At 33.2% G+C, this 27,581-nt stretch overlaps 1 protein-coding gene across 1 annotated transcript; it reads left to right on the top strand.

Moving 5' to 3' along the window:
- Positions 1-1,352: 1,352 nt before the first annotated feature.
- LOC132177937 (MADS-box transcription factor 23-like) lies at positions 1,353-7,012 on the top strand. Its single transcript, XM_059590411.1, has 8 exons — positions 1,353-1,534; positions 4,481-4,559; positions 5,458-5,519; positions 5,700-5,799; positions 5,910-5,951; positions 6,035-6,116; positions 6,754-6,910; positions 6,994-7,012. Exons 1-8 carry the CDS (start codon positions 1,353-1,355, stop codon positions 7,010-7,012), a joined length of 723 nt encoding a protein of 240 aa, XP_059446394.1.
- The last annotated feature ends 20,569 nt before the right edge of the window (positions 7,013-27,581 follow it).

The following is a 27,581-nucleotide window of genomic DNA, read 5'->3' as shown; positions in this document are numbered from 1 at the left end:
TTTATCTGCAAGAAAACAAATGAAAGTAGAACTTTACCACAATGTTTGGACAGAAAGTTCCATGAGATTTACGTGTTTTGATATACAAAAGAAGCTACTTTGGTGCTTTGTATATGTTTTGACATAAAGTTCCAAGTGTGGGTCAGCGTAAACCATCCATCCAAGCTAGGGGTTTTAGTTATACAATTTGGAGGATATTTTCTTGAATGCTAGAATATATTGCAAAAAGAATAAATGGTTTGTAAGAGACTACTATAGTATTTACATTTACATGTAGTGTTCTCGGATAACTTGGTTTCAAAATGAAAATTTGTTGCGTGGATCGAGTAAAACTAAAACCTATCTCTAGTTTTGTGAATTTTTAATTTAGGATGCATCTCCATTCGTGTCATCAAACGAATCGTTCATAAATAACTTTTTTAATATATATATTAATAGAGGTTATACGAATCTAATTATTTAAAAAATTTGCTCTTGCTTTATTGACCTAATTAAGTGGTCCCCTATTTTATAAATTTTTTAAACTCCTTTTTTTTTTTTTTTCTTCAAAAAAGTAAAAATCATTCTTTAAATAAATCCTAGCTAGCCTATGCTAGGATATAGGGTATAGGTTGAGAACAATCAAATTGAACATAAATTAATAATTGAACTCAAATTTATCTTGTTCAATCAAACAAGCCCAAGCTGAATTGAGAACAAATTATTAAAGTTTGCCACTTCAAATTTTTATTGAAATTCTGGCCTTTCTTTCAGTACTTGGACCACAAAGAGTGGTCAGTAGATGTTCAGAAAGCAAAATAAAATAAAGAAGGAAGATTAATTATAACGACAGAAATTAATTAGGCAGTAGATGTTCATTTCGCTCCCCAAAGAGTGGCTTCCGTCATGACACCCACCAAGTGGTTGGGAATTGGTATGCACAAACAGGACCACTTGGTTTTTTTCTTTTTTTATTGTTACCTTAAATAAGATGCGTTTAGGTTTCCATTTCCTTACAAATCATAAAACTTGCATCCCAGAAAAACATCTCTCAAAACAGAAAGAGCTTCTTCTGGTTCTCAAATAAGTAATTAGCTCTCTAGTCTATATATCCCCTTGCATTAATTGCCATTTTCTACATGTATTTTTGGTTTTATCTTGTGCTGATTGATCCCATTTCCTCATTTAATGTTCTTCTAATTTTAGTTGCACCGTTTTGTTGCTTTTGACATTCCTATTGTTGTTCTATTTTGAGGTCTATTTTCCATTTGCTTTTCTTTTGACATGTTTGTTTAAGCAAATAAGAGATGAGAAGTGTTAATTTGTGGATCTAGCAGAAAGAGAGCAGGATCAAGAAAAGAATCAAAGAGAAGATGGGGAGAGGAAAGATTGTGATCAAGAGGATTGACAACTCGACAAGCAGGCAAGTGACTTTCTCCAAGCGAAGAAATGGGTTGCTCAAGAAGGCCCGGGAGCTCTCCATCCTTTGTGATGCAGAAGTTGGACTTATTGTCTTCTCCAGCACTGGCAGGATCTATGATTTTGCTAGCTCTAGGTATTCTCTCTCTCTCTTTTCCAAAAGAATGCATTTTTTACTCGGTTGTACTCAGGTTCATATTGTAAATAGGGCATAGCTAGGTTACATTATGTATTGCAGTAGTATAGTGATATAAAATATTGTTGACTTCTTATATTTGGCGAAAATAATTAAACAAAGCTTTCCTAGCTACTTGAATGATTTTACATGTACTCTTTGTTTTGAAGAATGTGCAAGAACATATATATGTCCCGTATTCTTTGTTTTGGAAAAACGTAGGGCATTTGTCAACCGCCATATTCGTAGCTAGGTCAAGAAAAAAACCCTTTTGGATTTGTATTTGCTTAGGAGTTGTCTTCACTTGCTGAAGTGTATTTCCTTTGAATGCTCGGTTGATTTATACAAAGTTACTCATTCATCAAAAAAAAAAAAAAACCCCTTTTGGATCTAATATACGGTGATACTTAATTTTTATTTTTTTCCCATTTAATCTGCAGAACAACATGTTATTCAAATCTGATTTTGTTGCCATGCCTTATATCATTTCTTTGTTTCCAAAGGTGATATATTGCAGCACTCCAGCTTAATCTACAGAGAGTAGCTTAATTTCATTGAGCTACTCTTCAACTGCCTCACACCTCATTGTAGAATATCTTTCCAATCTGTGTATATATCATATACTACACACAATCTTAAGAGTTCTTTGCAGATTCGCTTACTGAAACCACATTGAAAGAAGAGATAGCCTCTATGATGTTCAATACAACTTCGACAAAAAGAACATGCAACATCACCTTTATAATCCCATTTTAACGTCTTCACTTCTGTTGACAGAGAATCCCTTATAGCCAACCAAGAAACAAAAGCTTGATTTGGAGTGGCCATGGGAAACCATTTATAAGCTTCCTCCAAGGGACTTTTGAGATCTTCTCCATGGAGTTCTTCCCAAGTTTTTGCACAACTATAAACACTCTTCTTTGAGATATTCAACACACGCGAATCCACCTCTCCAATAGGCATAAGATGGAGTTTGCTCTGTATACGAACTAGATTTTCTGACCTTGTCGGATGCCTCCCATGATACCTTTGCTTTATCTTTGATCAGATCAGTTCCTGACTATAAGTAAAACTATATATAGCTTGTGATGCAAGAAGAAAATAAATAATCGGTCTTATTTAGGTTATCAGTTTTAATTAGGTTATTAGTATTTATTTTATATTTTCAGTTATTTTGTAATTCAATAATAGGCTTGGCCCAAAGTCAGTCAAATTAGTGTTTTGGTTTGTGTCGGTCTATTTAAGTATTATTTTGTAATAGTTTAGAGAAAAAAAAATAAAAAACTGAAAATTTATACTTTTGAATGAGATTCTCTTGTTAGAGATGAAACTTCAATTCTCTTTTTGAGGTGAAAGTATTCTTTTCTTTGGTGGTGAGACTCTTGCCAAAGTCCATTGTTGTCAGGTGATGCCGGGCAGAACTAAGATTATTCTAACAGCGTTTAATAGCAGCAGAAACTAAGAATTGAAGATAGAAATGAGAACTTAGGAAGAGAGAAAATAACAAATAGGGAAGAGAAAATTCTTAAGTGCCCCAAATAAACAAACTGAGAAATAACTCTGAAAGACTTAACTTTAATTGATACTATAAACTGAATTGAAAAACAACAAAGACTATATGCCTTCATATAGGCTAGGCACCTCCTAAATTAATAAGGAAAAGGAAAACAAATCCTGATAGAAAAAGGAAAACAAATCCTAATAAGAAAGGAAAAACCCAATCCTTATTAAAAAGAGAAATCTAAAACACACATGTATAATTAAAATAACATTTTTTTAAAAAATTCCTCCTGCATCATTAGGTAAGACTCTATCCAACATGAAATCTATCTTTATTTTCTATTATTTTCTTTCCGTCCGGTGTCAATTTGTCCCATTTCGCACATCCAAATCTTCTTCTTGTTCTAATTCAATTTAAATTAGAAATACAATTTCATCCCTAAAAAAAGAAAAAAGAAAAAAAAGGTAATCTTTCATATATAATACAATGAAAGGCATGCAAATTTATAATAGTGATGGTGGTGAAAAAATAAAATGCACCATACTTTCTGTCACGAGAGAATTTAAAATAGTCCATTAATACATATCCTATTTTAGATATCCCAGAATAATGTTTATGCTCAAAAAAATCAAATGCCTTTTATTTATTTTCCTAAAATTACGTTTTATTTTTGCATTAACTATAAATGGTCATGTAGTGCTAAAAAATAGTACCACCTTCAAGTGACCAAAAAAAAAAAAAATGACAAATTAAGGATAAAAATGAAAAACTACAAGTCTACAATAAGGCAAGCAAGTGAAAAGTTTTTTTTCTTCTTAAAACTTGTGCTTTTGATAAGTGGACTATTTTTGTAGGACACAGAGTATTATATATATGTGCTTATTGTAAGGTTGTTCACAATAAGAGGAAAACGAAATTAACTTTTTTGCTAAGTTATTATATATGTGTAAAAACCCAAAGAAATATTTATTGTATTTTCTCATTAATTGCCACATGTGATGTAAGAGCCTACTATAAAGAAAGAAAGTAAAAAGAATTCATTATTGTTTCCTAAAAATAATTGCTTTTCATAACTATACCATTTTTACAAGACAGGACGTGTTATTTATGCCTACCAGGATGAAGAAGATGAAATTAACATCTTTGTTCAAATACCAGAATGATACTTTTTCCTTTTAGAATTAACTTAAAATAAAAGTTTTTTTTTTTTTTTTTTTCCTAATTGAATAAGGAAAAAAAGGCTATAGGGAAGGATCTTTACCACTCTTGTACAATTATATTTCTGTTTTACAGATTATTTCCTTTTCCTATTTTACATTTAATTGTAAGCTTTCGATTGCTAATGTGTTCTTTAGATTACTGCTATATTTCCTGTGCTAAGTTAATGAGGCAACGTGTATTATCAGCATGAAATCTGTTATTGAAAGATATAACAAGTTAAAAGAGCAACACCAACAGCTGATGGATCCTGCTTCAGAAGTCGAGGTAAACATTTCAGAAGCAATTACATTTTTAATCCAAAAAAATGTGAATTCTCACGAAGTTTGAGCAATGAATTAATGTGTTGCGCATGCTAAACATATATACACTTATCTAGCACACGAAGGATATAAGAAAATACACCCCATACATTTGCTTTATATGTGCAATAAATTCATTATAGTTAAATAGATTCTGCACAAAATCTCATGCATGCAAAGATTCAAACTTTTTTTTTTTCTTTTTTTTTTTTTTTTAAAAAAAAAAAAAAAACTGAGAATAATCAGACCAAAATGAAAAACACCTAAAAGAATGATTATTAAAAATAAAATAAATAAAATAAAATAAAAAACGAAGCTCAAAAAATATGAACTCATTGTAAATATGAGATACAACCCAGTATGCTAAGGATGAATGATAGAATCGATTAGACCATTCCTAAGTATGAAAAAAAAAACACTCACAATATCATGACCAACGTTAGTTTTTTTAGCCAAAACTTCTTGTAGATGAGGGGTGTTTTTTTTTTCGAACTCTACTGGCTTGATGTTTTTGCCTCTACTGAGGCTAGTGAGAGCAATCAATTTGACTAATTTATCACTAATAAATTTGGGCTATTGTGCTAAGGCAATGACTTGGCTAAAACATTTGTTTAGTTATTCCTAGAAAAATAATTCCCAGATGATTGGTTTCGGATGTAAGTTTAAAACAAGTGTTCCAATTGACCAACAATGCCATAAAAGTGTCAGAGGAACAAAGCTAGATGTAGGTTGTGACCTAGCAGGAGAGTTGGTTTTTTTCCCTTAACCTTTTGGGACTTGAAAATTCTTGATTTACTCATTTTTCCCTTTAGCAGTACATGCATAGTTCTAACCTTTTTTTTTTTATCCTTTATACTTGCTAGTTTTGGCAAACGGAGGCAGCAAGCTTGAGACAACAACTGCAGTACGTGCAAGAATACAACAGGTAGAATAATTTAGGGCCTCGTTTGGTCTACAAAATGAGTATTGTATTCGGAAAATGAATAGTCATTATTGAGAATAAAGGATGTTGGAATGAAATAATTACTTCTATTTTGTAGTTTAGTTGCAACTCATATTTTATAATTAGAATTGAACATGATAAAATCTCATGTGATATACGCAGACACCTAATGGGCCAAGATCTTTCGGGCTTGAGTCTCAAAGATCTACAAAATTTTGAAAACATATTGGAAATGAGTTTGAAGGGTATCCGCATGAGAAAGGTTTGAACTCCTGGTACTTAGTCAAATTTCCATCCAATTGTATTTGAGATCCCACCTATATATGCACAACACACGCATTAAACCTTACACTTTTCCATTTTCTCTTGTAGGAACAAATTTTCACTGAAGAAATAAAAGAACTAAACCAGAAGGTATGGCTAGAGGATTGGCTCAATTTCTCCATATTTTCTTTTGGGACATGTTCATCACTTAACTTTCATGAACTTCATTGCAGGGAAACTATGTCCATCAAGAAAACCTTGAACTGCATAAGAAGGTAGACCTCTTTCGTAAAGAAAAGGCAGAGTTGCAAAAGAAGATATTTGAAAAAAACTAATTATGTATAAGTTAAGACGAAAAAAAATAACCATTCCATTGTTAAATCTTCCATTTTTTTTTTTTTTTTTTTTTTTGTGTTTTTATGTTCATATAAGAACATTCCCAGCAAACTCCCTATAAAAGAATCTATTCCCTAAGTTTAGGGAATATGTCCAAAAAATTGCAAAAAAATCCCACAGCAAACTCCTTAAATGAACCCTAAACATTAGGATTGCCACAGTGGAACCCAATGTTTTGAGTTCCACTATTGCAATCCTTATGATTATTAAAATAAAATAAAAAAATAATTCTCTCTCCTCTCACCTCTCTTCTCTCATGAGTCATGTCTCACAATTCTCACTCATCTTTCCACTCATATATATAATATAATTAAAAAATAAATAAATATTTTAATAATATAGGGAATGATTAAGAGAAGCTATTGGGGTTTATTTTGACATATGGAAGCAAAAAGTAGTTTGGATTCTTAAAAGTTAGGAAAATGACAAGGAAGCTGGTAGAAATGCTTTAAGAACTTAATTAAGCAGTCATACATAAATCCGTTGTAATCATCTTGCAACTGGAGAAAGATAGGATTTTTATAATGGCAAAACCTGAACATAAGCTTTGGCTCTCAGGCTTACGAAGAAAGAGAAGAAAATGAAGCAAGAATAAGTTCACATCCTCTACACACTATCAGCAATGGATATGATATTCATGCAGCCATCCAACTCCAGCTAAGCCAACCTCAGCCTCAAAACAATGAAGCACAAGCAAAAGCACCAAAATTGGGGTATCTTTGTCAAACTTCTTATTGTGTATTGATGCATCCTATTTATACTAATCCTATTAATATCTCATGAACCTCTGCAACAGACTACAATTGCAACAATGAAGCCATGGTCAACAATTGCAACAGACTACAATTCCATCATTATCCCATCAACAACTTGCCCCAGTGGAGAACTAAGCTTCTAGAAATAAATTCTTATATTTCAACTACATTCAGCAGAATGACATTCGGATTTGGTATGAAATGTTTTATGAAGAAAATTAAAAAAAAAAAAAAAACCGAAAGTCTAATGTGATCCTTTCTATGTTAATTTGCACAATAAAGCATTATATGTCCCAACTGCTTGTTGGCTGTAGAAATAATTAGAATATTCAACCAATCTTTGCTTTATGAAGAAAAGATTGAAACTTTTATCAAAGACTGAAATATTTTTGGGACAGATTTGAGTTTTTGCAAAACAAGGGAGAACGAAAAGGGGCTGAACATTAGTCTATTCTAACTAATTTTTTTGACTTGTCCAATTAATTTTATATCTTTATATCTCTCAATTAAGCATAAGTCATAGCCTTACACTTGTCTAACATACACCCAACTAGCTAGCTAGATAACATGCTAGAAAAATACCAAAAATGATACAATTAAGTTCATTTTTTTCATTTTTGAAAATATTTATTTTCTTGTTTTGGTAAGGATTGTATATTCGAATTTCACCATATTTTTATCCACATTTTGATTTTATGCACAAATTTGTGCGCTTAATTCTTCATTCCAAGTGGAATAAGAATTTCAGTATTCTTAGAGTGATTCTATGTTTTCTTTGGGGCGGCTAGATTTTCTCTTCTCTATTTGTTAAATTTTCTCTCTTCTTGAATACTTTTCACCTTCAATCTTCAATTTCTGCTTTCTATCAGACTTAGTCAAAATAATCCTAATTTTTCTAGGTGTTAGAAAGTGAGAGAAGTGTGTGGTAGACTTAAGGAGAATGTTTCAAGCATGGGCTAGGTCAAAGTTTTTTTTTTTTTTTTTTTTTTTTGTGTGTGTGTGTGTTCATGCTGGTGTGTAAAGATTTTAAAATTTGGGCTAATGTGTCATTGACGTGGCAGTCTGGCGTGCCATATGTCTAAGTTTCTTGGGTAGTTGGTCTTGTCAAGTGTCTTTATTTAATTTTACATGACTTGCTGTAGCCTGTAATTATCACATGTCATTTAGCAGTGTCAAAAATTAACAAGAAGGGAACATAGAAAGTTATTGAGGAATACTACACTTACTCCCATTTTTTTACATAATTTTTCTACATCCATATGTGGCTTTTAAAACTATCATTGGATTAAAATTTAATAAAGATTATTTGTATAGATAAGATCGTTTATCTATTAACAGCTGTATATCTCAAGATATTTGAGTTATCCTTGTTGCTGAGACCTGTGTATCCTGAATTAGTCTCGGACTTAACGGTTTCGGCTTAAAGGGTCTCGGATGTCATGTGTCTCAGATCTATAGGTCTTGAATCTGTAGGTCTCGGAAGTCAGGGTTTCTGGCCTGGTTACCCAGAACCTTACTAGGCTTGGTCCTTTCCATGCTTAGATTGAGCCCGAGGATTGCCGGGCATTTAATGGGCTGATTTATGACTCTACAAAAACCACTTATAGATGTGGAAAGATTGTGTAAAGAAATGAAAGTAAGTGTAGCATTCCTCAATAACTTTCTATGTTGCTTTCTTATTCATTTTTAACGGCGCTAAATGGCATGTGAATATGTGATCATTACACCAAGTCATGTAAAATTAATGAAGACACTTGTCATGACCAACAAGCCAGAAAACTTAGACATACGTTGCGCACACCAAGACTGCCATGTCATTGACACATTAGCCCAAATTTTAAAATATTTACACGCCACATTAGCCCATGCTTGAAACATCTCTCCTCCTTAGGTCTACAACGTACTTGTCTCACTTACTAACATCTAGCTAGCAAAATTAGGATTGTTTTGACTGGATAGTAAGCAGAAATTGAAGATTGATGAAGGTGAAAAGTTAATTGAAGAAGAGAGAAAATCTAACATGATAATATGTGAAACCTTAGGCTTAGGGACTACTTGAGTATTTTTCAAGATAATTAGTAATTATCGTTTTCCTTGGTAAGATTAATATCTACCCTAGCTAGCCTCCAACATAGTAGGGAATATTTGACTAATTAAGGCCATATTCAACTACATTTAGGTATGTAGGAATGAAAAATTATGCAACAGTACTGAACATCAGTAAACCTACTCAATGAGAACAAATAAAAATACAAGTAAAAAAATAAAAAGACATTAACAAAATTAAAACTAATCTGTACGGCAAGCAAAAACATGTGTTGGGTGCCTCTATCATGCTCGGATAATCCATCTCATAGTAAATGAACCCAACTTTATGCTTATAATTAATGCTAAAATCTCCACAACTCCATTCATGCATGGCTTGTTGGTCTTCCATAAAACAGTCCATGAATGGTTGAGCCCTGAGGCAGCGAATTGCCCATGCATGGTTATGAGCTTAAGTACTCCACGAGCAATGAAGTGCATCATGGTGGGTATATATTTAGTAAGTGAAGTTTCCTCTAAAATAACAGCCACGTAAATTCATTATTTCTTACCTTTGGATACCCAATTTAATTAATCATTTGATTATTCTCATACGTATGAAATCTCATATGATAAATAATAATTGATCAAAAGATGCATACATGTAAAAATATGCCCAATGTTTCTGATGCAAAGAAACAACTTTATTTAATAAAACTAAAATATCATTAAAAAATATAAAATATAAAAACTAATTGTAAATTGGTAGTCGGATAGTGCATGCATGATAGGATATTGACATGGTATATAACATTACTCAAAAAATATTAGTAGCGGCTAAATTCACTTATATGCAAGGGAGATACATGATTTATAAATTTTCCACTACTATAGAGTAAATTAAAAATAAAAAACAAAAAAAAGGAAATAAACTCAACAATAAATACCTTATTATATCATATAGCATATATAGAACTCATTTTATAAGCATTTTATCTTGTAATGATCTATTATTTTTAGGTCCATTTATCGATTCTTTATTATGAGGTTAAATGAATCACCTAATATCTCATTTTTATAAGCATTCATCTTACTTTATATAACTAAATTGATTTTATAGGATTTTATTAGTTGAGGGTAAAGTTCTGATCTAATATATTAATATATTACTGTATAAGCATTCATCTTTACAAGATTCTAGCACCAAACTTTTTTGTGGTCCACTCTCTTTATATCTAAAGAAGAGATGACATGCATATATATATAACTAAGTCTCATGAAAGAAACAATTGGAAACTTTAATATGTTCGTATTATCCTAAAGAAACAAGGTTTAACAATTACTGGACAAAGCATTGAAGATTCCCTAGTTTAGGGCTCCAAGTGTCCGATTAGGCTAAAAGCATTATGTAATTAAAAATTATGTTCATTTTATATGTATTTATCGCAACATAGTTAGAGCTACTATATCTTCTCTTTTTCTTTTGCGGTCTACACTCTATATGAAAAGGTAATGTATAACTGACTACCCCTGTCTATAACGCTCCACAAGATAATTATATTATCCCCTAGCTTGGGGCGTTACATGTGACAAACAATGTGAAACTCCAATAAACTACAAAATTAGAGTGGAAGTGGTGCCCAACTGCATACAAGAGAAAATGAGAGAATAATTTCCATTAATTAACCTAAAAGCTTGATTAATTAGAGCTGCTCTATCTCCAGAATTTGTTGTTCCTACTACCATTTCAAGCTAGCTAAATAGTAAACACTTTGGCATGTGCATTTTAATTAATTTTTTTTTCTTTTTTTTTTTATAATTTTCGAAGTCTATATTTATATAAATAGTGTAATAAAAGTAATAAAAAAGAAAAAGAAAGAAAGACAGACAACAGAGGCAGGAAGCTGGATTCATGGAGAGAGCGACTGTGGGGACCGGTGGAAACAATGAGAGGGGAATATTTAGAAAGAGTAAAAAATAGAAAACATATTTACCTCCACTGGGAAGTGTACTCCTCAGTACGTACCGTACCCCACCGACTTTCCTTGTTCAGTTTATATACAAGCAACAATACAAGAAATATAGCAATAATAAAATACGAATAAATTAAATTTCTAGACTACCATAATTAATATAGTGTGCTTGATGCTGCATTGAAACTTCCAACTTCCAACTTCCAAATCGTTTATTGTATTCCTCTAGATCGGTTAAACCTTAGGGAGACAGCAGTGCAAAGAAAACAAATTAAGCAGAGTGGGAGAGGGAGTTAGGACTCCCTACTCCCCACCCCCTTTACTCTTTCTGCTTTTCTTTTTCAGCGGCATGCGTGTTAATGGTTCTCAGAGTGCTTTCTAGCGGTGCGTTACTGGTCGACCATAACGCTTGGAACGCGTGAAGGTGTATTGAGTTTTTGTTGTTTTTAAATAAGAATGTCTTCTCTCTAGATCTGCTTTTAGCAACAATTTATGAGATGAAGTTTCAATCTTTCTTTTAGGTTTCATTTTCACGAATCCTTGAGAATAATGGAATTAATTTCCAGTCGATCTTTTGTTTTCTTATGGTTTCTTTCTAGGAGCAAACCATCAACAGATGACGAATGAATTATCAAGTACGATAAAGAATTGTCATGATAGTAGAGGTGGCGAAGGAGATTGTGTTTTGATAAAGTACTAGTAGCGGAAATGAAAACGCTAGGAAATTAATGACCTAGCAATCGATAGAAACGTGATTCGTCGAAATTTACTGTAGATCTGAAGCTAATTGAGACAGGGGCATTTTATAAATATTGTCTTGTAATTCGCCAAGAGACTATTGTGTTTGTCATATATAATGTTTGGATTTTGAAGATTTCAAATTGTATCTTGGGTATTGTACAGAGCATTTTGTCTTATTTGATTGTTATATAATGAAGAGATAACTCGTTAATAAAAAAATTTTAAAAAAAATTTCAACTTCCCAGAGAACGACGGAAAAGCAAAAAAGTAGGCTTAATTAGGTGCCAAAGAAAAAATTACATACTATGATATTGTTTTTTAAGGAGTTTAGATTTAATTTCAAGAGTTCTATAAGAAAAATGAGAAAATTAAATTAAATATGAATGAAAATAAAATACTAATTGCCTCCAGTGCTAAACCCTGCAGATTTTTCTATGAGATCTCATCACAGATCCATTTTTTTCGTTAATCTAAATCACTAAAAAAATTTCAAAAATACATTTTATAAAATCCAAGAAAAGAACAAATCAAACTTGGACCGCAAAATCCGTAAACAACTAAAGAAAAACAAAAGCTTGGATTTTTTTTTTAGAGCTAGTGAATGTTCTATATATATGAAGTATTTAATTAAACTAGCAAAAGAGTTAAACACATACGCGTGTCCAAACTTCTGTTCATGAGGCCGACAGGAGAGCATTACTCTTTTTGGAAGGGCTGACCTACTATAGTCAGTTTTAATGTCTTGGTTTACTGCTTGTGGCCCTTTTTTTGAGAAATAAGCTATCGTGATGTAAATAATATAAATTTTTTAATGATAATGTCCTTTATATATATAATTTAAAGCTCTTTTCGATGCTCTTGTACATTGTGATTTGAGATAGGTTTGCGGTTTAAAAAAGAAAAAAGAAAAGAAAGATTTCATATATACTTGAAAAATTCAGATATTTTTCATTATATTTGTTAAATATATTGGATAATATATTAGAAGCGGAAGAAAGAGAGAGAGCCGAAGCATATAAGACTACATCTCTTCTATTATGATTGTATTGATAATGAATACAAATGCCTCAATTTATAGAGATGCAAGTAACCTAATAAACTAAGGAAAGGTAAACCTAGTAGACTAAAGAAAGGTAAACTTAGTAGACTAATAATACTTAAGAAAGTAAATAACAACTAAATAACATTAATATAATATTCTTAACATCCCCCTCAAACTCAATGTGTAAACTTGAGTTTTTGTAAAAGAAAAGAGAAAGAAAAATGAATTCACCAAAAAAGTCGCCGGAAGCGGTGCGCGGAGGCTGGCCGGGGCAGAACCCGATTCTAACCCGTTGGGTTGAAAATCTTGGATCCAGGTGATTTCTCAAATACTCCAATATCCCCCATCAACCCGGTTTTGGATCGGGTTGGAGATGCCTTGGATGGATCCGCTTGGTCGAGTTGACGGATTGGATTGCCAAATCTGTGGATCTGAGTCTAACCCGAGTCTAACCCACTGGACCGGGTTGACCCGCTTGGTCGAGTTGACAGATCAGATTGCCAGATCTGTGGATCTGGGTCTAACCCACTTGATCGGGTAGACCGTTTTGGATCGGGTTGAAAGTGCTGACGTGGCAGAGGTGTTCTTGGAGGGCCGATGGCGGCGAATCTTCCGCAAATCTGTAGATATGTGCCTCACAAGCTTGAATCTGGGATTAATTTTTCTAGATGAGGCTACGATGAAGGTGTGGAAGAGATTTTGAGCGAATGATTGCTTGGCGGCGTGCGAACGAACGGAAACGGAAGGTCACCGGAGGGAGCGCCGAAAAACATCAAAGACGTTTATTGGAGGCCACAGAAAAATGGCTCTGATATCATGTTAAATATATTGGATAATATATTAGAAGCGGAAGAGAGAGAGAGAGAAGAGAGAGAGCGGAAGCATATAGGACTACATATCTTCTATTATGATTGTGTTGAAAATGAATACAAAGGCCTCAATTTATAGAGAGGCAAGTAACCTAATAGACTAAGGAAAGGTAAACCTAGTAGACGAAGGAAAAGTAAACCTAGTAGACTAATAATACGTAAGAAAGTAAATAACAAGTAAATAACCATAACATAATATTCTTAACAATATTAAGCCGGAGCATTATAACATGACATTGCTTTCATTAGTTGTCCAATGAAATACGACTTAGGGTACATGATCGTACTCTATTTAATTTCCCAGTGGGATATAATGTGAGCCATAAATCAACTCCAATGGTGCTTCATTAGCTAAGTTGCAGGCTTTCAGTAGTAATCCATCAATTGCATCATAGTCCTTCAAAAATAGCACATTTGCTAGGTCGAAGGCCTTTGTTGGTATCATCGAGCTTGAAAATATAAACTAAACTCCAAAATACACCTAGAGAGAGGTGAATAGGTGTCTAACAAAAATTAATTCTTAATTAAAAATAAGTAGCATGCAACAATCAATCATCAAAATATGTAAAACAGTAAATTACAGTGGCACAAATATTTTGGTAACAAAGAAAAAACCTTTAAAAAGCTCTCTAAAAATAAAAATTCTCCAAGGCAGCCAAATTAACCCAACAAATCATTAAAAGACAAACCATGTTACATACAGACACAAAGACACTCTTACAACGTCCCCTTGCAACTCTTAGGCTTTGTAAGATCAACAATCTTCTCGCTTGTCTTCTAGCTCGACAATCTTTTTGAAGTGATTCTCCTTTATCATATCTTCCAATATACTTTTTATCGTTGTTGAACAAATTGGCGTCTCAAACACAACAACTCTCTAAGAGAAAATAGCTCTAAAACTCTGAATACTGATATTCTTCTCTTAGTACAATATGAAATTTTGCCTCTCAATTACTTGGAAAAATTGTGCTATATAACGTCATATATATATATAGGCAACTGAGAATTTGGTTTCCTAGCTGAAAAAGGTAACCCTAATATGGAAAAACCGAGATAGTATTTAGACGTCTGAAGGCCTCATTCGAACGCATCTAGGATTTTACAAAAATCCAAGCTAAAGGTTGAAAACCCTATTATGAAAAATCCACAGTAGCCAGCGTTGCATGTGACAAACAATGTGAAACTCCAATAAACAACAAAACTAGAGTGGAAGTGGTGCCCAACGATTCATAAAAAAAAATAAATAAATAAATAAATAAAAATTTAAAAATGTGGTACCCAACTGCATACAAGAGAAATTGAGAGGATAACGTCCATTAATTAATTAACCCAAAAGCTTGATTAATTTGGCATATGCATCTTAAACCTTTTTTATCTTCTTCTTTTTTTTCCTTTTTTTCTTTTTTTTTTTTTTTTTTTAATTTTCAAAGTCTTTATTTATATAAATAGTGCAATAAAAATAATAAAAATTAAAAATTAAAATGAAAGAAAGAAAGGCAACAGAGGCAGCTGGTAGCTGGGTTTATGGAGAGAGCAACTGTGGGACTAGGACCGGTGGAGACAATTAGAGGGGAATATTTAGAAAGATTAAAAAATAGAAAACATATATACCTCCGCTGGGAAGTGTACTCCTCGATACGTAACGCACTCCACCGACTTTCTTCATTTAGTTTACATACAAGCAACAATATTACAAGAAGTATAGCAATTATAAAATAAGAATAAATTTCTAGACTACCATATATAATTAATGTTGATACCAAATATATCCCAAAGCCCAAACCAAAAGGCCCACTTTGAAGGGGAGGCGTATAGCTCGCCCAGACAATTGGGCTCTAAAACCCAAAGCTCAGAAAGTCCAAATATAGTCACTCAATTGTATCCAATCTACAATTGAATGTGTAGTTATCTCAACAAGCTGCATACAACCACGTGCCCCAATAATCAAGGATATGATCACTCATCTAAACAACTCAATCTGGGAGTTATAACCCAAATCATAGAATAACCGACTGAGTATTTCCCAAAAAGAGTCTGGGTACCTAAAATCCTATCTACATGAATCCTTGATGCTATCTTAAGGGATAATCTATAATTTCAAACACTCCCACAAATCAAGGGAGTCAAGTGGGAGTTTCACTAGAATCCACCTACCTACAGCCTCTATAAAAGGAGGAGCCACTTATGGCATAGATACGTACTCTCTACTCTTACTTTTACTATTCTCATTTATTATTATTATTCACTATTTATTATTTGTTACTCTTATCATAATCAAATTTTCACTTAGGCATTGGAGGTAACACACTGCCACACCTCCCACCTCGCGGTCTGTCACAACTGATCCTTTCTCTTTCTTAACAGACTCTTGAATCAAGTTGCTAATAGGGTTGATAACTGTCTCAACAATTAATATAGTGTGCATGATGCTGCATTGAAACTTCCAACTTCCAAATCGTTTATTGTATTCCTCTGGATCGGTCAAACCTGAGAGAGAGAAAAGCGCATAGAAAGCATAGCAGAGTGGGGGGACGAAGTTACGTACAACTCCCTCCTTCCGCTTTCCATTCCTCGGCTCCACCATAGATTGACCGTGGCATGTCTACGTGTCAATGGTCCTTGGGGTGCTTTCTAGCGGTGCGTGACTGGTTGGCGGTAGCGCGTGGAACACATGAGGGTGTATTGGGGTTTTTGTTGTTTTTCTATTGTTATTGTATTTTCGTTGTTTTTAAATAAGAATGTCTTCTCTCTAGATCTGCTCAACAACAATCTAGTTAATTTACAGGAAAATGGGTCTTTAGTGACGACCTTAAGTCGTCGCTAAAGACCCATATGTCGTGGTCATCAGCGACGACTACGGTCGTCGCTCCCAGTCGTTGCAAGTAATCCGTCGTTAAAGACTAAACAATGATGACATGGAAGATCGTCACTGTTAATAGTCATCAGCGACGACAAATGTTGTCGCTAATAACTATCAAAGTTTGTCGCTGAAAATGCCTTTTTAAAGTCAATGTCGTCGTTGATGACGCACATATCAGCGACGACATTGCCGTCATTGATGACTCACACATCAGCGATGACAAATGTCGTCGCTGATGACTCACATATCAGCAACGACATTTGTCGTTGCTGATGACTCATATATCAGCGACGACATTTGTTGTCGCTGATGACTTACATATCAGCGACGACAAATGTCTTCACTGATGACTTACATATCAGCGACGACAAATTGTCGTCGCTGATGACTCACATATTAGAGACGACATTTGTCGCCGCTGATGACTTACATATGTCGTCACTGATGCTGATGACGCACACATTAACGACGACAAAATGTCATCGCTGATGACCCACACATCAGTGTTGCTGATGATCATCGTCGTCAACATCAAATGCTTTTCTTTTTTGGCTGATTAATGTTTTAAATTGTTTAATATGAATAATCTAAACATAACAATATGTTAGAGCTTACTTAAGAACTCATTTTCTGATTAAATATGTTAAAAGGTCTGAAACAGAGTTAATTACAAGTGAAGAAGTCTAAAAAATGGCCTAAGAAAACTACATAATTGTCAAGTTTTTAAGCAAGTGCCAAAGAAGGCATACATCAACAACAATGTTCCTTGAGAAATTAAACTTCATATGTAACTAAGCAGAAATCATGGCAAGTCTAATCTAAAAAGCAAGAATTCTTGCCCATGTACATGGATCTTTGTCTACCACCTAAATTCACTCCAATTTAGCTTCATCCTCTCGATTATATGAAGCTAGAAACAGTTTCTGGGAGATCAAACCGAATTACAAGGCAGCATGTCTAAATATCAAGTCCTTCTTCACCCACTTTAGTTACAACCAATAGATTTAACTGCAAAACCAACAACCAATAGAAATTAATACATGTACAGCCTCAATCTCTGGAGAGTCAGTATCTTGCATAATGTTTACATCATCACCATCTTCAAAGCTTTGTCCAATATTACTCCTAATTACACAATAAAAGCACATTTGAGTGCTACACTTTAATGCCCACACATATTTTCCACCTACTATATACTTGATGGGTGCCACAAATGACCTATTCAAGATATAGAAATGATTAATATCTATACTCTAGTAGCAAAGTAGCAACAATAACTATTCCAAAACTGTCTTAAAAATAAAGAATTCGCGAATAGACTCCTAAAGCTATATTATATCATATGCATCCATTCATCACTTAATGTACACAAGTATTGCATCGATCATACTAGATAATGATTCCTCAGTAAAAATCCTAATAATTTAGTCTGCCCTCTGTTCTTTGCTTGTAACTTAATAACATAAATGAAGTTACAGCTGTTACAGAGTCATGGACAGCATTGTTGTAATAAAAACTTACAGTAATTACATGTAGGTTACATTATTCCATTAGCAATCTCCAACGAATACATGTCCAACAATAAGCATGTAAGAAAAATCTCAATACCAACAATCTTGCATTCGTGTCTGACCCATTAAGTGTCCATTGAATAAATCTGTGTCTAATACATTCACCTTGTACGCACAATATATACTTTTATGAAGAGTTCTCCCTAGCTCTAATCAAATTCAAGTTCAAACTTTGTCTAATGCGTCTTATAATATATTAATATATAAAATCACAAATGAGTAATGTTATATTTAGAGATAACGAAATAGTAAAAATTCAATCAATAGATCATTATTACTAATCACTAATCACAAATATATATCAAGTTTATAAACCTCTCACTCCTGTGCATGGGACCCAATTCAATTAAAAAATGACTGACATAATTATCTACCGACAGTTTTGTGATGAGCAAAATTCTTACCCATTTTCATGTCTCTTTAAAATTCTAATCAAAATGAGCAATATTCACACCTTGTGTTCCTATAACATATAGAAAACAAAACAAAGATGTCATCAGTAAAAAATTAATTGTTTGGGTTCAATTAAAAAGTTATCTATCTTTAGGAATTTTGTCTGTTTGAAGACTTGTTGTTCTGCTATTTTCGATCTTTTGGGGCTTTTTGTGAACCTTCCTTAGCATACAAAGGAAATCATAACATTACTGCAGAAAAAGAAAAAGCAACCAGAATTAACAATACAACACCAAAGCAACCAGAATTTCTTCCTCAGAGTTTCTCTTTCTTTCGCAATTTTTGAGTGAGTCTGCTGTAAAGGTAGAAGGAAGAAAATCAGAGAGGGAGAGAAAAAAATATTTCTGGAAGAACAGCACAACCATCAACGAGAGAGAAAAAAATCTTTCAGGGAGAGAAAAAAATCTTTTGCAAAAGCACCAAGAAAGGGATTTTATTTACAAAAAAAAAAAAAAAGGTAAATAAATAAAACAAAAGCACAACCATCAATGAGAGAGAGAAATTACCAAGAAAGGGGATTTTCCATCTTAGAACCTTCAACTGTGAGAAAGGGGACTTTCATCTGAGAACCTTCAACTGTGAGAAAGGGGATTTCCCATCTGAGACGGCCATTCAAAATGGTTTCCAACAAAACTATGAAATTTAGGGTAAAAAGTTAAGAGGAAGAAATTTTGGGTAAAAATGGTTGCGCGCCCTTCTGAAATTAATACTCCTGCTATAAATTTCATTACAATTAATTAGCGACGACCTTTGTCGTCACTAATATGGATTCTAATTTTTTTTTCTTTAACTGATTAGTGACGACAATTGTCGTTGCTAATAATAATTTTAATTAGCGACGACATTGTCGTCGCTAATTATGATTTGAATTGTTTTTTTGTTTTTTTGTTTTTTTTTTTCATTAGTTAGCGATGACAATGAATATTATTATTAGCAACGACAATGTCGCCGCAAATGATTTGGACCCAATCACAATTTTTTTGGCGCAACTTTTCGCGCTAGGTAAAGGCTATTATTCCAGCATTAGCGACTACCTATCAGCGACGACATCTAGTCGTCGCTGTTTTCAAATCTTTTTTATGAAATTAGAGATGACAATAAATTGCCCTCGCTGATGTTGATCAATAGCAACGACTTTTGAGTCGTCGCTAAAAATATGGTCGCTAAAGACCAATTTTCTTGTAGTAATTATATCATGCATAAAAAATAATTGTCACAATAGTAGAGGTAGTGAAGGAGATTGCATTTGATAAAGTACTAGCAGAGGAAATTAAAAAGTTAAGAAATCAATGATCTGGTAGCGGATAGAGACATGATTCGTCGGAAGTTACTATAGATTTGAAATTGATTGGGACGGTAGCATTTCATAGATATTATCTTGTAATAGCTTGAGAGACTATTGTGTTTGTCATAGATAATATTTGGATTGTGAATATTTCAAATTGTATCTTTGGCATTGTATACAACATTTTGTCCAATTTAATTGTTATATCAATGAAGAGAAACCTCCTTAAAATAAAAAACACACAAAAACAAAATAAAAAACTTCCAACTTCCTGGAGAACGGAAAAGCGAAAAATATAAATTTTTTTGGAAGGGCTAACTTACTATAGACAGTTTTAGCGTCTTGGTTTACTGCTTGTGGCCGTTTTTGAGAAATAAGCTATCTTGATGTGAATAATATAAATTTTTAATGACAATGTCCTTTATGTATATGATTTATTGTTCTTTTAGATGCTGTTTAAACATTATGATTTGAGGTAGGTTTGTGGTTTCAAAAAGAAAAAAGAAAAGAAAGATTTTATACTTTACAATTTCTATTATGTATATTGCATGAATAGTAGTGCTACTTGAAAAATTCAGATACTTTTCACTATATGGCTTATATTAAGCCGGGGCGTTATAACATGACATTGCTTTCATTAATTGTTGATGAAATACGACTTAGGGTACATGATCGTACTCTATTTAATTTTCCAGTGGGATATAATGTGAGCCATAAATCAACTCCAGTGGTGCTTCATCAATTAAGTTGCAAACTTGCAGCAGTAATACATCAGCTGCATCATATATTCATAGTCCTTCAACAGCACATTCGCTAGGTTGAAGGCTTTTGTTGGTATCATCGAGCTTAAAAGTATAAACTAAACTCCAAAATACACCAAGAGAGAGTGTGAATAGGTGTTTAACAAAAATTAATGCGGAAATAAAAATAAGAAGCATGGAACAATCAATTATCAAAATATATAAAACAGTAAATCACAGAGGCACATATATTTTGGTGACAAAGAGAAAATCTTTTAGAAAACTCTTTAAAAGTAAAACTTATTCGGGGCAGCCAAATTAACCCAAGAAATCATTAAAAGAAAAACCATGTTACTGACACAAAGCCACTTACAACGTCCTTTTCCAACTCCTAGGCTTTGTAAGATCAACAATCTTTTCACTTGTCTCCTAGCTCGACAATTTTCTTGAAGAGATTCACTTTTATCAGATCCTCAGATAGACTTCTTATCATTGATAAATAAATTGGCTTCTCAAACATTGTCATTGATGAACAAATTGGCTTCTCAAACACAGCTATAGTACCGTAAGAGAAAATAGCAATGAAGCTCTGAATACTAATATTCCTCTCTTAAGTTCTTAGTACAATATGAAATTTTGCCTCTCAGTTGCTTGGAAAAATCGTTCTCTATAGTCCTATATATAGGCAACTGAGAATTAGGTTTTCTAAAAAGGTAACCCTAATATGGAAAAATCGAGGTAGGGTTCGGACATTTGAAGATCTCATTCGAACGCATATAGGGTTATATAGAAATCAAAGCTGAAGTTGGAAAACCCTACTATGGAAAATCAACACTAGCATTTGGACGGCAAACGGTCTCATTCAAACGGAACTAGGGTTTTATAGAAATCCAAGCTGAAGTTAAAAAAATATAAAAAAAAAAATTAAAAAAAATAAAAACCTAATGCAGTAACAGATAGTCTCGTTCGGATGCGGCTAGATTAAACTTTTTCTCTAACACCTCTTGTCTGAACGCTCAACCAACGACCTTGCAAATAGAGCTCCCTGGATTCACTAGGTCAACTACTGTTCGAACGGCCATGCGAACGACCAACGAACGAAGCTCTCGGGTTTCACTATTGATTGCATCCAATTGGACGTTCAATCGAACGCCCACTGAATGAAACATTATGCCGAGAAGAAATTACACTTTGGAACACTAAATTAGTCAACCTAAAAACTAACATAGCTGGATTATAATCTTCCAGCGGGCTTAAGGTCGTGCAATAGCAATCCTTAAGCATTTTTGGTACCATTTAGCAGGGTTGAGGTCCTCTAATGGCCTTATGGCCGTGCAACAATAATCATTTAATAATAATGTATGTCGGTTCAGCGTCAACTTTTATTTGTGGACTGTATCCTAGCGTGGCTTATTTCATTGGTCTTGTGTTGCATGCACTTGTGTCGGTGTTCGCTGGACCTAAAAAAAGTATGCCCTAACACGCCCATCACTTCCCTTCAATAATTCAATTAAAAAATCCGTTATTACATTTTAAGTAATGCTATTTAATACTATTTATTTAACTTTTTTTTTTTTTTTTTTTTTGACATGTCCTCGCAAGAGGGGGGAGTGAGATTCAAACTAGTGACCTTCGCTTCATAAGGCGTAATCCTAACCGATTTAGCTACCTCTTGAAGACAATACTATTTATATAACTATAATTTTATTTTTATAAGCCCTTGTTTATTGAAAAATTAATTTTTCAATAAACAAGGGCTTATAAAAATAAAATTAATGTCTATTTTTTACGGTTACATTATTATAATTGTATGACAGTCATAAAAATCTACTAAATATTATTTTTCATTATATTTTAATAACCGAGGTTTGAAAACAAGAATATGAATATTCTATGTAAGTTAAACCAATAAATATGATTATTCAACTAAAGGCTCATTTTTAAAAAAATAAATTTAACTCGATTAAAGAAACAATGGAATCTTGAGCATTTGGACAATATCTTTGTAAATATTCCTGCTTTAGACGTGTGGAATGTGGAGAGACACTAGTTTAGTCGATATGATAAGAGGTGTTAGCATCCTATAAGTCTAGAGAAATAATTTATGGCATGCAAATATTAAATAAATCTTATTTGAAGGACTACGAGAGCACTATTACCATGGTCATGTAAAGTAATTATTTTAGGCAAATGGAGCGTGCACCATGACAGAAAGATTTGACATGGCGAATGATTGGCTACCAAAAGCATGAATCATCACTACATTTTCCAATCAAAATATTAAAGTGGTCCAAAAATACTCTTCCCCCAAGATAAAAGTCCTACACCCTCCAGAAAGTTGGGACTTCGTTGCAATAAAAAGAGGAAGTAGATGGATAAGGATCCCCTCCTATTAGGAGAAAATATAAGTTTTTCATATTTTTTATCCTAGCAGTTAGTTGCATCCAATGATCCAAGGGTTTCAGTTCAATTATGCTACGTGTCTACTTATATCAAAACCAAAAAATAAATACAGACACACTTAATTATATCAAATCTAATTAAATAATTAAATAATTATTTTTAAAAAAATAAAATTCAAAAACCAAAAAAATTTGCCTAGGGGTGCCGCGCAACCACCCCACAAGCCATGGGGTGGGCAAAATTTTTTTGTTTTTTAATTTTAATTTTTTAAAATTAATTAATTAATTTTTTAATCAGATTTGATACAATTAAGTGTGTTTGTGTTTGTTTTTTGGTTTTGATATAAGTGGGCACGTGACATAGCTGAAACCCTTGGATGCAACTGACGGCTAGGATCAAAAATATGAGAAACTCTTATTTTCTCATATTAGGAGGGGTTCCAGATCCGTGAGAGAACAAATTAATAATAATAATAATAATAATAATAATAATAATGATAATGATAATAAAATTTACATCTTAAAAGTACCCTTAAGCAAAAATGGTAGGACGAGATGACTAACTTTGACTACTTTATTTGGACATGATCATAGTAGTACCTGATCGCTAAAAACTCTACATTCAGAACGGGCCTAGACGGCAAGAATTGCAGGTGCTCCCTCAAGACTAATTGAGCCATAGCCTAATCCTTGACCCCACCAAAACATTAGTAATTCTCAAGACAATTAATACTAATCAAACTTTTGTGAATAATTCTCCATTGCTGAGAGTTGAACCAATGTCCTAGTACGTGCGCCCAGCCTATCACATAAAAATTTATTTGAGATTACTCGATCACTGCCAATGGTAGTAACAGTACGTACCTTTGGACAATATCTAAGTGGATCCACTACAAACTGAAGTATGTGGCTTAGGTCAAGTTGTTTTCTAAACTAAATATAAGAAATACTTAATTTGTAGACACATACTATCATTAAATTTGACATTATAATATCTAAATCCGAATGTGCCCCACAAATTGAGTTTTGGAATTAGCCAAGATACCTCAAGGTTTCATAATGAGAGGATAACGGTGTATTATATCCATATAATTGTTAGGAAATAACATTTCGTATAAGCCTAACCTTTCAATTCTAATTGCCACGAAATTAGCTAGAATATATACCCTATGGAGTATTAATGTTTAGGCTGCCCACTGCATTAAGTGAATGATGTCAACAACAATAAACACTAAATCCGAACAGATTTAATCTAGAAAGGCTGTTTTGGTTGGTTGTGAATGTCTGTTTGATGAAATGAGTTATTTGTGTGCATTTTCGGGTCTCAAATGGTTGATTGAGGACACAAAATTTGAGTATGTTATAGGTTATGAGCCCGGCCAGAACATGCATGTAGCCAAAACTTTGTAATCATTGGAAGGGTAGATTATGAGAAAATTGAAATCAAATTTTCAAAGGCGAAATTTTGTGTAATTATTTCAAGGGAGAAATGCTAAATTGGTTCATCATGTAGTATGGGGTTTTAACAAATAGTTCTTTGGGATTTTAAAAGTAACTAAAAACTCCCTACAGTAAGAAAAAGAAATGGTCCATTCCGTTAAAAAAGTTGTAGCACCCATGTGAGGAAAATTTTCATATCGAGCAAGATAATATACACAAAGAATTCATCATATTTTTGCAGGGGAATCTACCTTGTCGAGTATACACGTGTGAGTGTAGAAATGTTTGAATCCTACATTGAAAAGATGTCATAAGTATGAGTGATTAATATAGCATAGTTGGGTCCAAACCTATGAGATTAAGCTTTTAGATTGAATAATGTCTTGGAGTATGCAGGGACAAAGGTGCAAGGTATGGGCATGAACAATGATCCTTCATTGATCCAAAGATAGTATAATATTATGCCACTAAACTCCAACAATTACAAAGATTGTTTTTATAGCACGGTTCAAGCTCGCGTAGTCCACACAAGTGATGTTATGGATGACCTACAAGATTGATAAGACTTTTCTTCGATCGAGAGAGAGAGAGAGAGAGAGAGAGAGAGTGTGTATGTAGTGATGTTGTTGGAGTGGGGATAGTGGGCACGTATGAAGGGTGGGTTCCTTTCATAGTTCAAGCAAGTGCACATGTCTATATATAGCACCGATAAAGTCCACATAACCCACAAACGTGAAAGAGAGATTGTTTATGAGTATATATGTGTGAGTGTTTAAAGTTAAGTCTTATATTTGAAAATGTAACAAGTGTAAATAGTTTATATAGCATAATAGAGCTGAACCCATCAACTTAAACTTTTTGGTCAAGTATGGTGTCTCAGCAAGTTACATTATCGTTTCATTAGAATACTATAAATTAAAGTGTCTATCTTACTAATTAGCATTTATAAATATATGATACCAGTATATCCTATAATCAAAAATTCAAAAAAAAATAATAAAATTTGGCATCCTGAAATTCATTTTAATAAGTGTTGAATACATATAGTAGAAAAGAAAAAGCAATAGAAAACTTTAGGCCTGTGAAGGGAATTCTTTAGTATTAATATTCCAGCCTTTTAATTTGCATCTGGAATGCGGAGACTAGTCGGGTCACCATGATAAAAGCTGTTAGCTTTCTGTGGAAGATCATCCGAAGACTCTAGAGCCTGCAAATACAATTTATAATAAAAAAAATAAAAAAAATAAAAAATTATTGAGTAATTAATAATTCAAATTTCGAACTCCAACATCACTCCTTAATTTGACGTACATATTATATGGATGCTTAAATTTAAATAATATAAATTGGGTTTTCTTTCATTTTCTTGGCAAGAAAATATTGCAGCGTGACAAGAAAGATTCGGTGTGACATCCATGGTTGATGATTGGCAGACATCCGCCATAGCTGGCGAAATTCTAATAGAAAAACACTAGCTATAGGCACGCCTGAGCCATTGCAAGTGGGGGAGAAAAAGCCTTTTTTTCATTTATAGGTCATAGGCCAAACAAGGGAATTTTATTCACCAAACATGACCTAAAGGCTATGACGTTATAGGGCTGTTTTCAATTCAGATTTTATGGCTCATCGAAAAAAAAAATAGATTTTATGGATCTACTGAAAAAGTTCCCTTTTTTTCTAATGTGCGTACTGGGTTTTGGTAATTGTTAATTAAAATACCATTTAAAATTCCATATTTTGAGGTTAAAGGCTTAAAATGGTACAATATTTTTAATTTCTATGCCATACAAAGGGAAGGGGTGTCTGATGCTACAATATAGCATATCTCTTGAAGATTCCTCTCTTGGTACGATTCTACAGCATATCTCTCTTTCTCTGACTTATTTTTTTATTCATCTGATCTAACCACTAATTTGATACTCGAAGGTTATCAAATTACTTTTATTTCTTTTCACGTCCATTATTCTTTGATAGACGTTCTGGAAAATATCTCGAATAATTACAAAAAAAAAAAAATACATATATATAATATATAGATCTTGAACAAATAGTTGTCATGTGTCGAATAATTTGTAACTGGATTGATTCTAAGCCAAGGCACTAAAATTAATTTCTGGTTTGTTCTCTAATACATTAAATCCTATTTTCTAAGGCAAGATTCTGTCACCTTTCTCTCTCTCTCTCTGTGTTCTGTCCATCACATGCAAATTCAACACTATATTTGTGTGAGTTTGATTGTGCTGATCCCCTAAAAAGTTACTTAAGAAATTTAACTATATATATATATATATATGGTACTTATCTTTGCAAGATGACTATATGACAAACAACTTAACTGTGATTGTACTATATATGTATCAGATAGATTAGCAAAAGACTGCATAAATGTTAATCCCTCACCTGAGAATTCCAAACCCTAGGGCAATCAAACTATGCCCAATTTGTTTTTCCATATATGTTGAAATAATGACATCATTTATGGCTAAAGAAGGGTTGAGGGGTGATTTTTTTATTATTATTATTTGCTCTCAACCTACTCGGCACAATCTTAGAGGCCAACTCAAATTCAATCGTGATTTTAGGCCAAAGTTTCGAAGAGCCCATAAGATTTCCTTCAACAATCCTCACATTTGAGGAAAGATTTACATCAATATTTTTCTCATCTCACTCTACAAATTCAATATATTAATCACTAGATTTGTGGACTCATGTACTCCACACAAATTCAATGCATGGTTGATTCATCCATTCACTATGGAGATGATTAAAAATATAATGAATTCTATCATTTCTCCTCATATTTTATTGGGTTCATTGCCCATATCATATGTTAGAGAAGTATTACACATCATATCTTACCCATCTCTTTTACAAATTCACCATTGAATATGTGAGACTTACATATGCGTCCACAAATTCAGTGACAGATTTGTCCATCTCTTATACAGAATTGGATCGGATAAGAGATAGGTAAAAAATGAAAACCAAATATTTTTCAATATGTTCTTGACCTCATGGACCACAAGGGGTGTGGGTTAAAGTCGACCTTCAACCCATATATATATAATTTATCTTCTCCACACATGCTAATCCAACAACGACCTCAAAAGGTCGAAGCATTCTTTAATCGACAACCATACGGTAATGGGCCACCCCTAGAAGCCTTTTTATTACCGATGAACAGTCATGCATCAAAGTCATCTTCTCTCTTGAAGAAGTCAAAATTAT

Source organism: Corylus avellana, chromosome ca4 (genome assembly GCF_901000735.1).
Source record: "Corylus avellana chromosome ca4, CavTom2PMs-1.0".
NCBI lineage: Eukaryota > Viridiplantae > Streptophyta > Magnoliopsida > Fagales > Betulaceae > Corylus > Corylus avellana.
Note: the sequence above shows the minus strand (reverse complement) of the source record. Positions and strands in the feature narration are given on the sequence as shown.